Source organism: Vanessa atalanta, chromosome 22 (assembly GCF_905147765.1).
Source record: "Vanessa atalanta chromosome 22, ilVanAtal1.2, whole genome shotgun sequence".
Classification (NCBI taxonomy): Eukaryota; Metazoa; Arthropoda; class Insecta; order Lepidoptera; family Nymphalidae; genus Vanessa; species Vanessa atalanta.
The window spans coordinates 7,821,378-7,840,206 of record NC_061892.1 but is presented as its reverse complement, the minus strand read 5'-3'; the positions used below and the strand labels follow the sequence as shown (position 1 = coordinate 7,840,206).

General features: G+C 32.2%; 1 protein-coding gene across 1 annotated transcript; it reads right to left on the bottom strand.

Moving 5' to 3' along the window:
- Positions 1–10,409: 10,409 nt before the first annotated feature.
- On the bottom strand, positions 10,410–17,204 carry LOC125072606. The gene is made up of 7 exons (XM_047683238.1): positions 17,033–17,204; positions 13,884–14,000; positions 12,972–13,080; positions 12,302–12,441; positions 11,645–11,727; positions 11,100–11,222; positions 10,410–10,517 (listed from the first exon to the last, which is right to left on the bottom strand). The coding sequence occupies exons 1-7, from the start codon at positions 17,202–17,204 to the stop codon at positions 10,410–10,412; spliced, it is 852 nt and encodes a 283-aa protein (XP_047539194.1).
- Between the last annotated feature and the right edge of the window lie 1,625 nt (positions 17,205–18,829).

Genomic DNA, 18,829 nt, shown 5'->3' with positions numbered 1-18,829 from the left:
AAATTAATGATACGACAATAGTGATGGAAGCAGGCAAGTTTGGTTCTATATAAAAATACTTTAGAAACATAAATATAGATGGTGTTTGTCTGATATAGGTAAACGGACGAACAAAAGTGCCACCTGATAGCAAATGGTCACTACCGCCCATAAACTTTGTAAGAAGTATTAACCATTCCTCACATTACCATTGCGTCACCAACCTTGGGAGCGAAACGTTATGTCCCTTGTGCCTGTAGTAATACTGGCTCACTTAGTACTAATCACATCAATGCTAACTATTGCTGTTTGGCGGTAGAATATATGAATAGTGGATGGTACCCTAACTTACCCAGGCGAGCTTGGACAAAACCATTGAGTAAACCTATTGAATACTTTTTGCCTATAACTGCACTAACATACCCTAAAACCGAAACATAAAAAAACTGTTTGATTCGATAGGTAGGTGGTAGCTACCCAGTAGTGTTCTATATATTTCATGTCTATACTAAATGCGTTATTTACAATTTCAGCATATGCCAACATAAAAGAATATCACGGAGACTGTCTGAACAATTTTGGTGTTATGATTTACAGAGAAGCAGATATCATTAGAACGAGAGGGTATAATACTGGAGTTTATGCGGTTAATATTAGACTTTACGTGCAATTATTTTAGCGTATCTTATTGAAATAATATAACAGCTGTGCTATTCTGTATTCTACTTCCCATCTTACTTTTGGAACTGATGAAAATGACTTACAGTGATATGCTATTTAGAAGAAATAATCCTTAAGCGCTCTAATCTTTAAGTTCAAAGTTGCATAACACTTTCTAGCATTCCAAAATATTAAATCTTAAATCTTATCTGTTGTAGTTTGTTAAAACAGGATAGCTCTTATTTGAATTTATTATGTCATATTGTTTTAACATTAAAAAAGAGATTACAGTAGAGAGGATTCTACGTAAAATAGTACGTGTTTACGAATGCATTATAATATCTCCGTATTTGATAGCCTTAAAATTCGTCCAGTTTATTTGACCTTCAAAGCTATACATATAATAAAATTAGAGTGTCTGTTTGTAATATTACATTTTTTTACAATTTTTGTCTGTCTATCTGTCTGTTTGTTCCGGCTAATCTCTGAAACGGCTGAACCGATTTCGACGGGACTTCCACTGACAGATAGCGGATGTAATAAGGAGTAACTTAGCCTAAGTTACTTTTATTTTAGAATTATATATAGAATAAAAATAAAATCACGCTACAATATCCAAATAACTTAAATTCAAACAACGCGCACGAGGTCGCGGGCACAGCTAGTATAATATAATAACGTCAAAATTGTTATTTTTTTTTTAGCTTTCACTATACGATCTATTTTACAATAAAATTACATGCGTCATGGTCACTCTGAAATGTACTAAACGATCGTTAAGTAAATTTTGGTACGAGAAAGGATTTCAGAAGGATGACTTGTCAGATATCATCAAAGTTATACCAGTACCTAAAAGAGGGCAGCCGATCCCCCCGAAGATTTTATTTTTAACGGATCTTTATCACCGATACGATAAAATAATGACGGCAAATATTTATTTTAAATTTGAATTTCGAAATGAAGTAACAATCAACATTGATTTCTTTGGAACACTCCATCCTACGAGTACTACTGCTAGCTACTACAACTACAACGACTACAACTATAATGACTAATAATACAAGTAATTAGTAGTAAGTTTTAATTTAATCTGTGTGTTTGTTTTTCAAATACAAGTAATTTTTAAAATGTTCGTTTTTTGAGATTTATGATTCATAGTATAATTTATAAAGTAATTAAACTTAAATTATAGAATAACAATGACTATAATTACCCAAGCTTGCAAGGCAAGGCCGCAATTGTTGCGGCTGCCACAAATATTTATCTATACAATTAGTATGTAAGTGTAGATTAATTTGTATTTAAGTATATTTTAAAACCAGAGACTAATTATCTATTATATATATAAAAAAGACTTATAGAATATATACATAGAAACTTATATATATATAGAAAATGAAATAAGATATTTAAAAAGACATCTCTATGCATCTCTCTCCTTGGTGCACTCCTCTGAGTGCACCAAAGAGATTCTGGAAACTCTGGAACGGACTATAGATACTTAAAACCTTGGATTGGGATAAATATTAAACGACCTCCGTGGTAGTAGTGTTCATGGGTAAGCCACTCCGAGGTCCCGGGTTCGATTCCCGGCCGATTTAATATAGAAAAAGTTCATTAGTTTATTATCTTGTCTTGGGTCTGGGTGTTTGTGGTACCGTCGTTACTTCTGATTTTCCATAACGCAAGTGCTGTACTACTTACATTGGGATCAGAGTAATGTATGTGATGTTGTCCAATATTTACATTATATTATAAATATGGATTAAATATAAACGAAATAAATATCAATCATCACTCAATAAGATTTGCATACAATAATCTTGTTTAACACACACTCTCACCAAACTGTTTTAATACAACTGGAATTAGAAAGCGAGATTGTGATTATCAATTAATGCAATTTAATAAACAAAGTAAATAAGTGATAATATAAAACTCAAAAGACGAGATTGAATGTGTGGACGATTTTTTTGTTTGTTACAAAAAAAAAAAAAAAAACATATAATAAATAAATTAGGAAAACACATACAAAACAAAACAAGACGACTTTTATAACCAACATTTTATTTTTAAAGAATTTAATATGTGTGCGTACATCTTTGCCGAAGAAAGACCACAGTGCCGTGCATTTAGAGAGGCTTATGCCCAGCAGTGGACGAATATGGGCCGATGATGTGTGTACATCTTGTAAACGAAAATTAGACCAAATATAATATTGCGAGTACAATATTTAATATAATGTAGAATATTTAATTATATTTATTCATTATCTCACAGTTTAATCTAGTCATAGTATAAATTAAACCAAATTCAACGTCACAGTAACGGGTCGGTTACGAGTATTTACACGGCGATTACAATCTAACCTATAACCCAAGGCGTAGCAGTAATATGTTATTTTGATTAATTGTTAATATTTAATCGTGTATTGAGTTAAAGTTGTCATCAGATAGTTATGTTAATAAGCGGAGACAGAGCTTGAAACTTGTTTATAGTCGCACGGGTAGGGTTGTAGATCTAGAATGTATTTTCTATTAAAACTTCTCGAAATGAATGAATGAATAGACATTTATTGTTTAATCTTTCGGTTGGTAGATGGCGCTGTGTGTACGTTAAATCACGCTATCATTTGGTGGTTTGGAAAAGTTAAGAAACGTAGAGTATTGTCTTGGTGACACATATGTAAATAATTTTTTATTCCGTTAATATTTTTTTATAGCATTTGTTGGCGGACGAGCATATAGGCCACCTGATGGTAAGTGGTCACCACCGCCCATAGACAAAGGCGCTGTAAGAAATATTTACCATTCCTTAAATCACCTATGCGCCACCAACCTCGGGAACTAAGATGTTATGTCCCTTGTGCCTGTGATTACACTGGCTCACTCACCCTTCTAACCGGAACACAACAATACAGGGTACTGTTATTTGGCGGTAGAATATCTGATGAGTGGGTGGTACCTACCCAGACGGGTTTGTACAAAGCCCTACCACTAAGTAAAATAAAATGTATGTAATACCTGCAATCCATAAATTCATACGTAAAAATGCGTTAATCTCCAGTATTACTAAATTGTGTTTGTGATAGTTAATCATTTATTAACAATAACCATAAATAATATAGCAATGTATTAAGTTATATACACATGCTCGTTATTATTTATCTATATGTCTGTAAAACTAATCAATGCCAGTGAATACGCAAGGCACATCTAGTAAATAAATTTACATTGATTTGGTCTGAGATTTTGTCTACCCACACAATAAACTCCTGATTCAACGGGATTAATTATCGTTTAATTTACGTAATTGTGCATTGCTTTATTTTATTATAAGGGAAAACAACTGAATTACGAATTTAATTTTTTTATGGCTTTGTTGTATTCTAGTGTTACGCGTTTACCTGAGACTGTTTATCTGTAATAATAATAAATTTGTTTCTGATAGTGTTTCTATTATTAAAATAAATTAAAAAAAAAATCCTAAACTCATAGAATAGAATTTCAGACGACATCCGCAAGATGATTCTCATTATGATAATAACACGTAAGTCATTTACACTTGCCCAGATTAAACAGGAAATCCTTAGCTATAATCACGGGTACTCATAAAACGCTAGAGAAAAGAGGTACCTCGTATAAAACAAAAGACAGATGGAGCGCGCGTACAAAAGAAAATCCCTCATACGTCAATATTTAATTAAAATCGAATGACCTTTTGACACAATAGCAAATATGCTCCGTTTCGAAGTTTCTATTTTTTTTAAATATATAATTTGCGGTATGAAATAAAGTTTTATGATTGTTGCGTGTATATGTATCAGTAGTTTCCCCTTTTTCACCAAATAATGTCACGCTTACAACAATTATAGCGTATTTATATAGAATTATATTTATATAATATACTAAATAAATATTAAAACTTATAAAATATGTTGTTTTGTTCTTGTATTCAAACCTTGTGTCGGTGTCAGCTCAACAGTTAACAAATTATTAATCTCGTAATCGGTATCGATGTTTAGTAACGTAAGTACGTATAACCGGCTCTCATGTACTCAACGAGCTGAAAGAAGTTTTCACATAAAAAAATGGAAAATTTAGAACACATATTTTTTTATAAATTCAATAATTTTATTATTTTAAATCGTTTGATCAAAGATTTCATGTTTTACTGACATTATAATGTAGTTTAATTTTAATGTAATTTAATTTTAAAATAGACGTGAATATTCGCCAGCGAAATCAAGTCAAAAATTACCAATTTTAATCGCAAGGAACATCTATCTATTATACTAATTATTTATATATCTACGTATTTGTAGTAATAAATGACCAAATGAAGATGCAACGCGTCGGAGTAGGCTTTAGTACTAACCGCTTTAAAATTAAACTAAGTGACAAGCGTGAATTTAAATGTGTTTATTAATATGTTTACCGTCATATAGAACTGACGTTAACGAACTTCAACGAGTTTTACGACTTTTAATGTTAACGATATAAAATTACATACAAAATGTATTAAAATATTAATTCTCGAAGTGTCAACACCGAATTACGCAAAAGGAATTTATTATACTTGCTGTAGTATCTCGTCTTAATGTTATTAACACTCGTGAAACAGAAAGAAAACATTTTTATGTTGTAAATTTTTGCATTCTAAAGCGGTTAATTGACTCCAATTATGCGCGCGAGATTGGATACTGTTTTATTTCTTATTAACAAATTATTATTCTCAGCTTTTGTTGCGTATAATTATATTTAATTGTAAAGGATAATTTTCGGTTTGAATAAATCATACTACATAATTGGCGTTTTTGTATATATTAATGTTAAAATTTCAGAAGATTATAATTACGTTTTCTGCCTAGTATCCAAAATGATCTAGTGGAAAGAATATGAGAATGTGAATTGAAGATAATGGGTTCGAAAGCACGGGTCTTATTTCTATCTATAATTTATCTTTTGCTTAGCAATATTATAAATGCAATAGTGTGATCCTGAGATGTAAATATGTCGATTTTTTTTTAATATAGTCAGGTAAATTGACCCCCTAATAGTAAATAGTCAACACTACCAACATTCATACTATAAGAAACATTAACTATTCCTCACATCACTAATGCGCCATCAACCCTTGGAGCTAAGATTGTATGTCCCTTGTGCCTGTAGTTATACTGGCTCATTAACATTTTAAACGGGAATATAACAACACTGCTTATCGGTTGAACGTCGACGATTAGGTGGAACCTATAGATACGGGTAGTCAGACCAAGTAAAGATTCTAAAATTATATTTGTTATAAATAAAAATGATTATACGTAAGATTAATTTATGAAACTTCCTACTGCATTATTAAAATCATTTGTGGCACATAATACTGTTATTTGGAGTGGAGACCATCTCTTGGCAAGTATAGCGTAGGACTGCAGCTAGGTGAAGTGACGATACACGTAAACTGACTGGCAGTGAATGGAAATTTAGAGTTGAACATCGAACTCAGTGACTTGTCATTGGAGAAACCTGAATCAGCAATGGGCGATTAAAGGATTATGATGACATAATACTACAAAATAAGTATAAAAATTAAAAAAATATCAAAATTTAATTTAACAGTTATGTTTTTTTAATACTCAAAAATTGTCTTTTTTGAAAATACTCTTGTCTTGCAGAAGCCGTCTAAATAGATTTAAATGTTATATTGAAAAAAAAAAGAGTTAATTCAAGAGTTTGTTTTCGTGTGTTCAATCTTATCTCAAAATGTTATCATTCATAGAAGTTTCACTTTAAAATAAACCATTTCCCACGGATATGTTTAACTGATACATAATTAATATCTAAAACATCCGTATTAATCTGGGACGCGAGTGATAAACGCCACAGATATAACTTATATCTTCGAGTGCTAACATTGAGTCAGATTTAAATATAACTACTAATATTGTAAGCGCGAAAGTATGATTGTTGGTTCACATACTCTTTAATTGGAACAGATTGACATGACTTTTTGCTAGTATTTTTATATAGAATAGATAGAATGACTGGCAGATTAAATAGGTTATTTTATTTATAGACATAAACGATATAAATATATGAACATACCTTACATTGTCAATTCGCCGTCCACCTTTGGGAACTAAGAAATTATGTCCCTTGTGCCTGTAATTGTGTTGTAATAAGCAATACTAAGTAATTTTGTTTAGCGATATTTTTACTTGGTGTTAGGGCTTTGTGCAAGCCAGTCTGGGTAGGTAGCACTGCTGTAGCAAGGGTGAGTGAACTAGAACTACAGGCAGAAGGGACATAACATCTTATCTCCCAGGTTGGTGGCGCACTGGTGTGATATAAGGAATGGTTATTATTTCTTACAGCGTCAATGTCTAAACAACTAATAACTTATTTATATGAATAAAAAATAATCGATGAATGGGTAATATCTACCCAGACTCGCACAAAATAATATATTGCGTAAACTATAGCTTATATGTCAGGTGGTTTAAATTCAGAAAAAAATGGACAGCACGAAAACCGTCGTTAAAAGCTTGTATTAAATAAATTATCGTTTATTTAAAACGTGCACTTTATCATTTTGAAATTAATCAAATTCGACTTAATGCGGCTACCGTAACGAGAATATTGTATATTTAAGCCACGTCTTCATATAAATGGCTATGGGGTTATAATTCATGGGCAACAGGATTCCTGCTTAATGGTCGGCGTAAAAATATATATTAATATGATCTTATACCCCGTTTTACTATTTTAAGCTTGATGAAGACGACGACATGAAGTAATAGGATATTTTGCTGCACACATTCGCCATGTGTGTTGTGTTATTTATATTAAACATTTAAGTTTAGAAAAAACGACGTTGTTTATAATTGTTATTAGTTTTTCTTTACATTTAGAAGATGACATTAGTTACAAATAAAATTGGATTTTGTGTCAATATTATCAATTTAATCGGTTCTTTTCATGCTACACCCACATAATAATCAACCTGCTGTCCACTGCTGGATTTAGGCCTCACCTAAGGTGCGCCACTGAGCCGATCCTTGGCCCTTCTCATCCACTTTCTACCAGCCACTTTCCGTACATGATCGCTCCACAGTGCCACGGGGCGTCCTGCACTACGCTTGCCGATTTGCGATCTCCACTCTAGAACCTTCTTGCATCAACGGCTATCGGTTCTACACCCTTACCCACAGACAAAGTACGAGACTACGGCCCTACACTCCGATCCCCAGTGAAGCATTGCCATCATGACTGCTCGTAATTCTCAACCAATTTCGACGAACAGGGTCTGCCTCTTCACGTCCAGCGTATGCTTGGCCCAGAGACACATCGTCCTCTCATTGCATCCGATCTGATACAATCATTTATCAAATAAACGTGACCTGTCTTTAGTTGCATAAGTCGTTGCATTCTCACCCCGGTTTGAAGGCTGACGGGATGACTCCAACGGCGCACTTGCGTGCATACTTTCGTTGTGAATAGATTACATTTATATGATTAGCTTACTTGTACTTAATGGCCCAAATCAAATTGACTCTTCAACGAGACACCATTCCCATTTGAAAAGCAATAGTAATAATAGTTAGACGGGGAAAACCCTAATTCGGGTTGACTAAATTAATCGGTTACTCGACGTCTTGTACAAAATCAAAATGTAATCTAAGTTCGTATTGCACGATCAAACCAGTATGTGTACACAGGGCACAAAGGCCCCGATATATTTTGGGATTATATTTTATCTTATTTTCATTTTGGTATTTAAAAAAATGAAAATAATAATGCCGTAATATTAATCCTGATCAAAATGTTTGCAATGATTTTGTAATACAAAGATATGGTTAATTTTTTTTCAATTGTATGTATTAATTGATGTTTGGCGTTATTGCTTTAATTATATTATTTTATTTATAAAAAAAATATATCTTATTATGCGATTCATATTCGAACAGCGACAAAATACAGAAAGCTCTCGTATAGTCTAAATTAAGATGAGTCCTATTTCAAAAACATCTTAACCGCCAAAAACTAAAATGACAGACACAACTCTAATCATAGTTCAATATTTTATATTAAAAATCGTTTTAGAATTTTCTATATAATTTTAAGCTTTGGTTATAGCTAAATTACAATAATAATAAAAAAAAAATATCATGATAATAATTAGTTCTACTTTTCCAGCCAACGGCGATACACTACATACTTAAAACAGACAACTTATGTGTTAGGTGATAAAACTTTCAGCGATAAAACGGTATCGGTTACCCTTAAATTAGGATGGGTATTACACGGTCAGTTAAAATTAGGGGCTTCAAAGTACATTTAACTGAAACGCTATAATTAAACAAAGTGTTGGTACGTTATTATTACGTTGCTTTAGATGGTCGTGTCTAATGAGAGATTTAATGTGAAGCAATTCCAACTCTATCTGTATTACGGAGGGCTGGTCTCCCTCTTCATATATTCTCTAAACGTTTAAATAATAATATTTTTTTATTAAAGGATGTTAGCCAATCCCCATTTTAAGAAATTACTCATATTCCTATCATCCCTCCCACCTCAATTATGATTAAATATAAGGACTGGGGACGAAAATACCCATGGAGTCAGGGTCGAACCTGCGACTTTTATATCGCTAGGCGACCCGTAAACCATTGTGCCATACCAACCATTGTCTAATATAAAACAAAATTACAATATATGTATAAACAAATAAGACTGTCTTATCGCGGACCTTTAAAAAGGTGCCCATCCCCTTGGGAGGGAAATTTGGCTATGTGGGTTTCTCATCAACTAAAACCGCGATGGCTGTCTTCGGCTTGGATCGGACAAGATGCAGGATCGCGTTTATATAATGCATCCGCCACCCCTCACGTGGTGTGCTCCGCTCGTGGCTCGATGGAACTCTTCTCAGGGGTAAAGATTATCTTTAATAACTACTCGCTGGTGCGTACAATAGCGCAAGGCTATCTTGGCTGCAGCCTATTCCAACCACGGAAGGCGTAAAGACAAATAGACAAGGACTTTTTGAATCGTAATATCTATGAAACGGTGGCTGTAGGAAAAAAGTATTGATACATTTTTTGTAAATATGTCTGTCTATACACAGGAATACGGAATTTCAAAATTTTATTTATATTTTGATAAAATTACCAATTATCAGCTTGTAAGTTTATGTGTCTTCACTCTTGATTTCTGGTCTAATTTGACCGGATTAATATGTTAATATACGGTTTATTTATATTTCTTTCTTCTTTGATTTGAATTTCATTTTTATTAATTATTAACCAACATTTTTACTTCAAATTTCAACCTCTGTCTCCAGCAGAACCATCTAAATTTTAAACATTTAGAGGCGCACATTTTATTTTATATACTTATACCCACACAGATATAGAGTAAGCTAGATACCGCATAATTCGTTAGATCGTATGTTAACCGAGCGTGTCATCTTTTTTTATACCTACGATGACGTCATACTCGAACATCATAAAATTATTTCAACCTTAATTAAAAGCCATTTAAACAAAAAAATATATTGACACTTTCTACTACCATAGAAGTGAGTTCAAAGTCTATAACGGCACAATTAATATTTTCATGTAACGTATTTTAAGTACCGATATTGAAATATATCAACGATTTAATACCAAGTCCAAGTTCAAGACCAACTTGGTCCAAGACCAACTTTAGGTACCAAGCCTAATATCATAAGGTGTGATTATATTGGGATAAAACGTGTAATAAATATATATATTTTTAATATAATATTGTATCAGTCGACGATTCAATCCAGGGTAAGTATTTTGATATGTCAATGAAGCGACTAGGTCCAGCACTGCCCGGCCCTTTGACTCCGAAACCAATCTTAAACAATAATATTCTTGTTATAAAAAATCTTTTTTATTTTATTATTATATAGGTAGGCAGACGAATGGTACCTTATGGTAACTAGTCACCACATTCCTTACATCACCAATACGCCAAAAATTAAGGAATTTAAGAACTTCCCTTCAAATCGAAACCCTAAGTTTTCTAAGTATTGCTGTTTGGCGGTAGAATATCTGATGAGAAGACGTTTACTATTATGTTGGGATTGTACAAAGCCCTACCACCATTGGTATCAGATTGTCAGCCCAACAGATTATGAGGATGAGAGATTAGAGACTTGTGTATGTGCACATTGTTGTGCACTATAATATATAATATTTTGTGCTATTTGTATAGTCTCTAAGATTGGCAATCGAGACCACAAAATCACGTCAGGGGGACATTATAATCTGACACAAGATCGACCTAGTTCCTTTAACCATCACTATGGGCACATTTACGATGGAATGAATAATATTTCTTACTAAGTACTCTATAACCAGTGGCGCTAGCAATAGACGCCTCATTCGCCTGTACTGTGTTTCCCTATTTTTTTGTAATTAAACAGTTCATACTTACTAAAGTCCAAGGTCCCGTTGTATTTGAAACGAGTGCCATCCCATTTTCCCACACGCAATTCTTCTTATTATTCTTAGCAAAAGCACAAAAGTAATGTACAGGTACATATAAATTGTTTTTAAGCTGAAATATTTAATAAGAAAACATATTAGAAAAATATTTTATTTTTTTTAAATGAAATAAAATATTCTTCTAATCTATCTTTAGATAACATATCAAATAATTATAAAATAATAATAATCAAACAATATATATGCATACATATATTTTATAAATAACAAATATAAAAATATAATTATTCCTATTTTTTGGCAATACAAGCTACAAAATAATTTATTTTCTATAAGTAACTACAAAAATAACATCAACACCAGTTGAGTGAACATTTTTGATAGAGGTGACTACGACTATAGACCAAGAGATCGTGGTCGAACTTGGAAAGTGATGTGTTTGTGTTTTTAAACCACATTATCAAATGCAAAAGATATGCACGCAAATGAGAATTTCATATTTTTTTAATATTAAAATAATAATGTTCACCATACCCCGATTCGATTATAGAACTCATTGCATAGTGCATGCTCAATATATTCAACTTTATAAATTATTTTTTCCAGAAGTTGTTTTTCTGAAAAGTAATATTACTGATTTAATATATTGTTGTATTATTAAACATTTCAAAAAGGCATTCACACTATGTTTTGATTCTAAGAACGTGCATGAGATTGTAAAGCGGAACAAAAAAAGACCCTAAATTAACAAGTTTTTCGTTAAAAGTTTCTTTCCTCTTAAAGAGGAGTTAAATCCAGACAAACATCACTATTTTTCGTGTGCTTGATATCTGTTTATAATTCTTCTCTTCTTATGAGCGATCTTTTGTAGGCGATTTCGAGAAACATAATGAGGATACAACTCTACCAAATGTGTCATCAACCATGACCATCAGCCTTGGAATCTTGGATGAAAGCTTCTCGGTAGTATTTTTTAATGTCATTTAAGCTTATTCTTAAAAACAGCATATTAAATATGAATGAATTAGGATTTACCGTCAGTATACCCAACTGCATATAAATTAGTTGATGTATTGTAATAATATTTAGGCCAGCAAATAGGTTTTAATTCAGCTAAAAAAAGTAATTAAATATAAAATTCATGTATAAATTGCAATAAATAGGAAATAACTGATTCAGTTGTTTTGGGACCTTGGTAATGCTCCGCCAATTCTACTAAAGCTATGGTATTGTATGTCGCAAACTCATATTCCGGATGGATCATGTAGCTCAAAACTCCACTGGACCATGTTTCATTATCTTTTATAATAAACATTGCTTTGCTTTCTCTCCTAAAAATAGAAATAATTTATTTTTATGATCAGATATCCCCTTTTATATAACACTTATAATTATGGTAGGGCTTTATGCAAGCCCGTCTGGGTAGGTACCACCTACTCAACAGATATTCTGCCGCCAAGCTACAATACTCTGTATTGTTGTGTTCCGGTTTGAAGGGTGTGTGAACCAGTGTAACTACAGGCACAAAGGACATAACATCTTAGTTCCCAAAGTTTGTGGCGCATTGGCGAAGTTAGGGATGGTTAATATTTCTAACAGCGCCAATGTCTATGGGCGACGGTGACCATTTAACATCAGGTGACCCATTTGTTGGTCCGCTAACCTATAAATTTTCTGTTCAATGGATTGACAGCGAAACAGTTTGACTAAGTTATAATATTTTGAACAAAACTAGCTAGAAAGATTATATAAAAATAAACAAGCATTGTTTGTGTTTAATTTTATCATAATAAAGACTTTTAACAGTTGTTTTGGTAAAAATAAACAGCCGTTAGATGATCAATATCAAAATGAAACATACGTAAACTTTAAATGAGATATCTTGGCGACATCGTTAGCGTTGGTTATACAATAGTTTTCCTTTACCAAAACAATTCCAGTTAGCGCTATTTTAAGGGAATCCTCCTCATCTGTAACGATATTTTTTAATTATTTTAAAACTTTTACGTCATAATAATAAATCAAGATGGGTTTTTTCTGCAGTCTTTTATCTATTTATTTAAGGAAAATAAAAGAAGTAGGAAACATATGTTGACATTCAAAACGTAATATCTATAAAATAGAGTCAATTTCTGTTTTCCATTGAATTATAGAAATAGTATATGAAAGCAGCAACATAATTACTATAAAGTAAAAAAAAAAATAATTACAAACATGAAGATATTATGCATGGAGCTATCTTCAACAAAAAAATAAAATAAAAAAGCTATGACTATAGAAATAATATTTATGGTTTCGTAGACTATATTTATGTATATCTTACTTTTAGAACGTTTAATAGAACTTTCAGTTAAAGTTACATTTAGGTAAGGTTTCCATTTAATTAATGGAATAAAATATTATGCCTTACGCTTGCATGATTTAGATTTTGACAGCAGACACACAGCAGTCAGCCAAATTATTGGTAATGTTTCGAATTTCAAATTAGAATTTTTTATACCATTGTTCGGGGCCATAGTAACAGTACATACGCATTATTAGTAAGGACAGTCAGATGCCATTTTTTTTATTGATGACATCAGACAGATATAACCGGAGAGGAATTGCTTAAAATAATCAAGAGTTATTATCTTGAAATTGTCAACGTTGTCTCCTGGACTAGAAGCATATTTCAAAGACCGAAGCTGCGTACGCGCCACCCAGTTCAATCTTCTAAATAATATTATAACATAACAGTAGATCAGACGTTTATTGTAAAGATAAAGTAACTTACGGATATGAAAACGTAGAACTCCTACCCACGGTAAAGATTTCGTTTCACCAATAATACCTTCTCGTAAATTTGATTTCTTTGATATGTCACATTGAGGCTGCTGTGATGCTTTTCTACCTAAAACAACATAACTGTTTAGTATAAGTTGAATAAGACATTAAAATATATATTACTGTAATCATATATCTATTGCTTTGATTGTTCATCTATCTAGATAGACTTTCAAAGCTACGAACGCATCGACATAACTAGTAGTTAGTTGGTCCCTGAGTACACGCACACTAGTAAAGTATTATAAGGTTTGGCGAGTGTCGAGCAAAACTGTCACGCACACCGAGATAATAAAGTAGGTTTGTAATAAACATATATAAATAATCAAAAATTTATTGCTTAACATTAATCTATTCTGAAACTAAGTAGTAGATGTTATGTCCCTTGTTCTTGCTGGCTCACTCACCATTCAAACCGGACTACAACAGTACTAAGTATTGCTGTTTGGCGGTAGAATATCTGATGAGTGGATCATACCTATCCCTAAGGGATAAAAAAAGGGGCTGCCCTACCACCATGCATCTACATCGATTTAAAAATAGTGACATTGATTTCAACAAAATTCACCATGACACCTCGCCTTATTGCCTCCACTTAGTGACAGGAGGTTTGGTTATTTTTGCCCAGAGAATCGGAAATGCGATTCAAGGGGGAAATGTTGCCAGTATTCTTGCCACCATTCCACGCTGTCATGATTTATATACTAACTATTTTTAATTTTTATTTGTAAATATTTAAGCACTTAATATAAATAATTCTTATGTATGAGTAAATAATGATTTCTATTTCAACAAACCAGATAGAATTATAAAAATCAAACATAAAACGAAAGTAAAAAAAGACATATTACGTAATAAAAACTGATTAAATTAATTATTTTTATGTTAGAAGCATGAAATTCTCAATAATATTTTTGCTAATAAAATCGACGGATATTAAATTGATAAAAGTTTAATAATTGTGAATATTTTCTTTCGCATTATATGTGAAACTATTAATAAAGATAAGTAATATTAAACGTAGTATTAAATGTGTTTATCTATATTTAATCAACCGTTTAAATATTAACGGAATGAATATAGTATCTTGTTAATCATAGCCTAGCTTGGTGATAATTAGGTTTGACGGTCACCTTAACCAAGCAAAAGACCCTCGGTTAACCGTTGGTTCGAATGAGACCTTGGATTTTATCAAATACCGTCAATTCTTTAAATAATACGATTAAGTTTCTAACAAATCCACACGGACGCCTATTTTTTGAGAACATGATATGACTTAAATATATTTTAAGCACTATAGCACTCAGAAATAATGTGGCTTTATACCAGTAAAAAAAATATTCCGAATTGTATTATTACTTTGGACAAACAAATAAATTTTACCTCTTTATAGTATGCGCATACAATTTAACAATACAACAATATTCAGCAGAGGAATCGAAACGAAAGAAACGAGATTCAATTAAAATACATAAATAGTCAGACAAAGTAAAATTGTATTTCTCCCAAAGCGAAATAAATAATAACCTGTGACTTTGAAACTTTGAAGCGTAATATATTACCTAACCAAATTTAAACATTATAAATTTAAACTGTATTTGAAGTTGTAATCTTACTTTTTATTTTGTTGGTTTTTAGTACACACTGACTAGCATAGCATCAGGAAGTTGGTGATTAAAAACGCTCCCTGTTTCACCCATGATTATATATTTAGCGACCGTTCATAAAATTACAGTTAAGTTATTTTCAGTTAAGGCTAAATCTTTTTAATCTTATTATATTTTCAGCCAAATTCAATTGAATAAGAATATATAGGTACAACTCAATGTACCGTACCAATTAAAATTCATACAAAATTCCCCTTCATGTGTTACCATACATTACCTCGAAGTTGAAATTTCCAAAAATCTATGCTAAATTTCAAATCAATTGGCTCTATAGTTTCGGAGATCTCGTGATAGATTATTTTCAAAATCAAAATATTTTAAATATCGAACAATAAATCACATCAACATTATAAGCAGGATTTCTAAGCGTAGCAAAATTACATGCAAATCGTAGTATCATAATAAAATTCCACATTATACGTAACTCAAGGTCAAGAAAGTTTTCTTCGCTCGTAAATCTGTTATTCCCTCAACGTTGAACTATAGTTATCTTTATTAATGGCTACAAGTGAAAACAATGCAGGTCCGATTACTAGCACTGAGTTAAAAACTAGAATACGCTCAAACTGGTATGTTCTACTTACGCTCTTTTAATTATTATTTTCTCTTAAAATTAATTATAAAGGGGCGTAATTTACTTTAAAAACGTTTTATTTTTACCGCCTAAAATAAAATATATTATTGTAACTAAGAAATATGTAAGTTATTTACATGGAAAAAAATATATTTTGTATTTTATAAATACGTGTACATAAATATGTATGCACATATACATTACACTTATTTATCCACATATATGTATATGTGGATAAGTAAGTTAGATATGTTATAATTCTTGTTGATTTCTTTACATTTTGACATAACCCCTTCCATTTGAGGGATAAGTCCAACATTGTGTATGTATTAAAAATAGCATTAGGGTTTTTTTTATCTATGACTATTTATAACGAAATGTTTGCAATAAAGAAAATGAGCAAACAAAACAGTCCCTAAATGTTCTATTGCTAGACAAAGGGTCTTTTGTTAGAGAAAATAAGTTAATCTAGATATTTATTTATAGAAGAAAATTAGATCTTTGGAAACGTAAAGGCATTCACTCCTAGATGGGATTCCGGAATACAGAGAACCCAACTAATCCCAGTGACACCTGACCCAGTTATAAAAGATACGCCTACGGCTGTCGCTACTCCCCCGATCTTCGGGAAGCGGTTCAGCGGAGGCACTTTCCACGACATGATACTCTTGCAAAAAGATTTTATCCAGCAGGGAGGGTGATTAATGCAATACTCGACACCGAAACATTTCCGCCGACTATTACTACCGTGGAGACCCCTGAAGCCTCCATGTGGCAAACTCTGTCAGGGCCGTCTCCTTCTGCCTCACTATCCCATACAGGTACTTAACAAAACAGTCATGCAGCACCTGCGCTCACCTCGGCATCCACCCAGAACCGATACCCTTAAGCGAGAACCTTCACCTGAAGTTTCCAGAGAGGGTTCTTTGTACGAAGTATCACTGCCATCCACAAAGCTGTCTCCACAAATGGCGTAATTCTGAGCAGTGAGAGCTTCAGCCCATATGTACTTTACTTTAAACGCTGGCATAGTGATTCTTTGGGTATAATTCGGCCCAAGGATCAAGTACTCCCGGAAACTTCATCTACCTTTCAGGCTTTGAATAAAATACCTCCTCTGGGCCTTTCACTTTGATACCTTCCGGACGGCTTAAAAACCACCTAAACATCATTAAACATTAAACATTATTAAACATCGAGTGCCCTGATGGACACCTCCTGGAAATTCTACCATGTCACCTTGATGAGAGTGTCGAGTCCGCGTAGCACAACACATTTATTTCACAAAATATGGTAAATTGCAGGAGCCCATCGAAGCCGATTTCCACAAGATTGAACCGAGAACTGACCCTTGTAGAAAGCCAGGATGTACCCGAACCACATAAATGCCCTAGATGTTTTTTGCACAGATTAAACGGCCTTTGGTATCATTTTCACTAAACCTCTACCAAATGTGCTCTAACATCTCCAGACTTTGATAGTCCTACCAGTCTCGTCTCCCTAACCCTCTCCTCTCTGTAGGGATAAACAAATAATAATTTATAATTGCATAATATATAATTATTATTAACATTTATTATAACCAAGAAAGATAAATCACTTGATTTATGCAAAACAAATATTTAAACTAAATTTACCTCGAGAATAATTATTGTGTAAACAATACATTAAAGACAAGTAATTTATTACTCACGACATTCCCATTAGATAGTCGTAATCAATGTCCAGATTTATTACAATTCGCTGATTACTGACAATCAACACAAAATTACTATAATTATAACAGATCTCTGTAAACAGATACATAATTTAAAAAATCGATATCTCTCTTATATGTCATTTATCCTTAAAAAGTAAGACATACACTAGGCACTCGACTGACTTGTTCGAAATAGATACCCCCACTTAGTTGGGCCTGTATTGTTGCAGCATTTAGCGGTGCATTGACGGTGTGGCAAATTTCCACTTATATTTTTTACAACTTACACTTAATATTATCGTAATAATGAAAATCAATTATTTAATTTTGTCTAAAACTAATGTATCTTACATTAATTGCATGAGGCTAAACTGTTTGAGTAGTTTATATTATTTAAAGTCCTAATATCTATCATGGGTATACTCATATGTGGTAAAATAATTTTGATTATCATTGTAAATTAGCCTAATTGTTCTCTTGTTTTAATAAGATTGTAATGAATCAAAACAACTAATATATTTATTAAAATTTTATTTTTTTTCCAAACATATTATGTTTTGAGCAGCTGCGACTGAAATCTCCTTCATTTTTCAGTTCACTAGAGGAAACCAGCTTGCTACAGACACAATTGCAATATTATTTATGGAACAATGAGAACAATAAAGACAATTAGAAAATCGGATATAGTTGAAAGCAAAAATTTACTAATCTCTCATCTTTTAATATATTTTTATACATATGACCTTTTTTACCTTAATAAATAGATAACGCTTTATAACTTTCCAAGGTTTCAAGTTGAATTGAACAGGAAGAGATTAACAAGAAGTAATAGTTTTCCACTTTTTGTTCAAGAAGAGACTATAATCATGATTAATCATATTGAATTAATTCCAAACATTATTAAACATTTATTAATGTTTCATAATAAATAGAATACAAAGTGAAATAAATCCTCC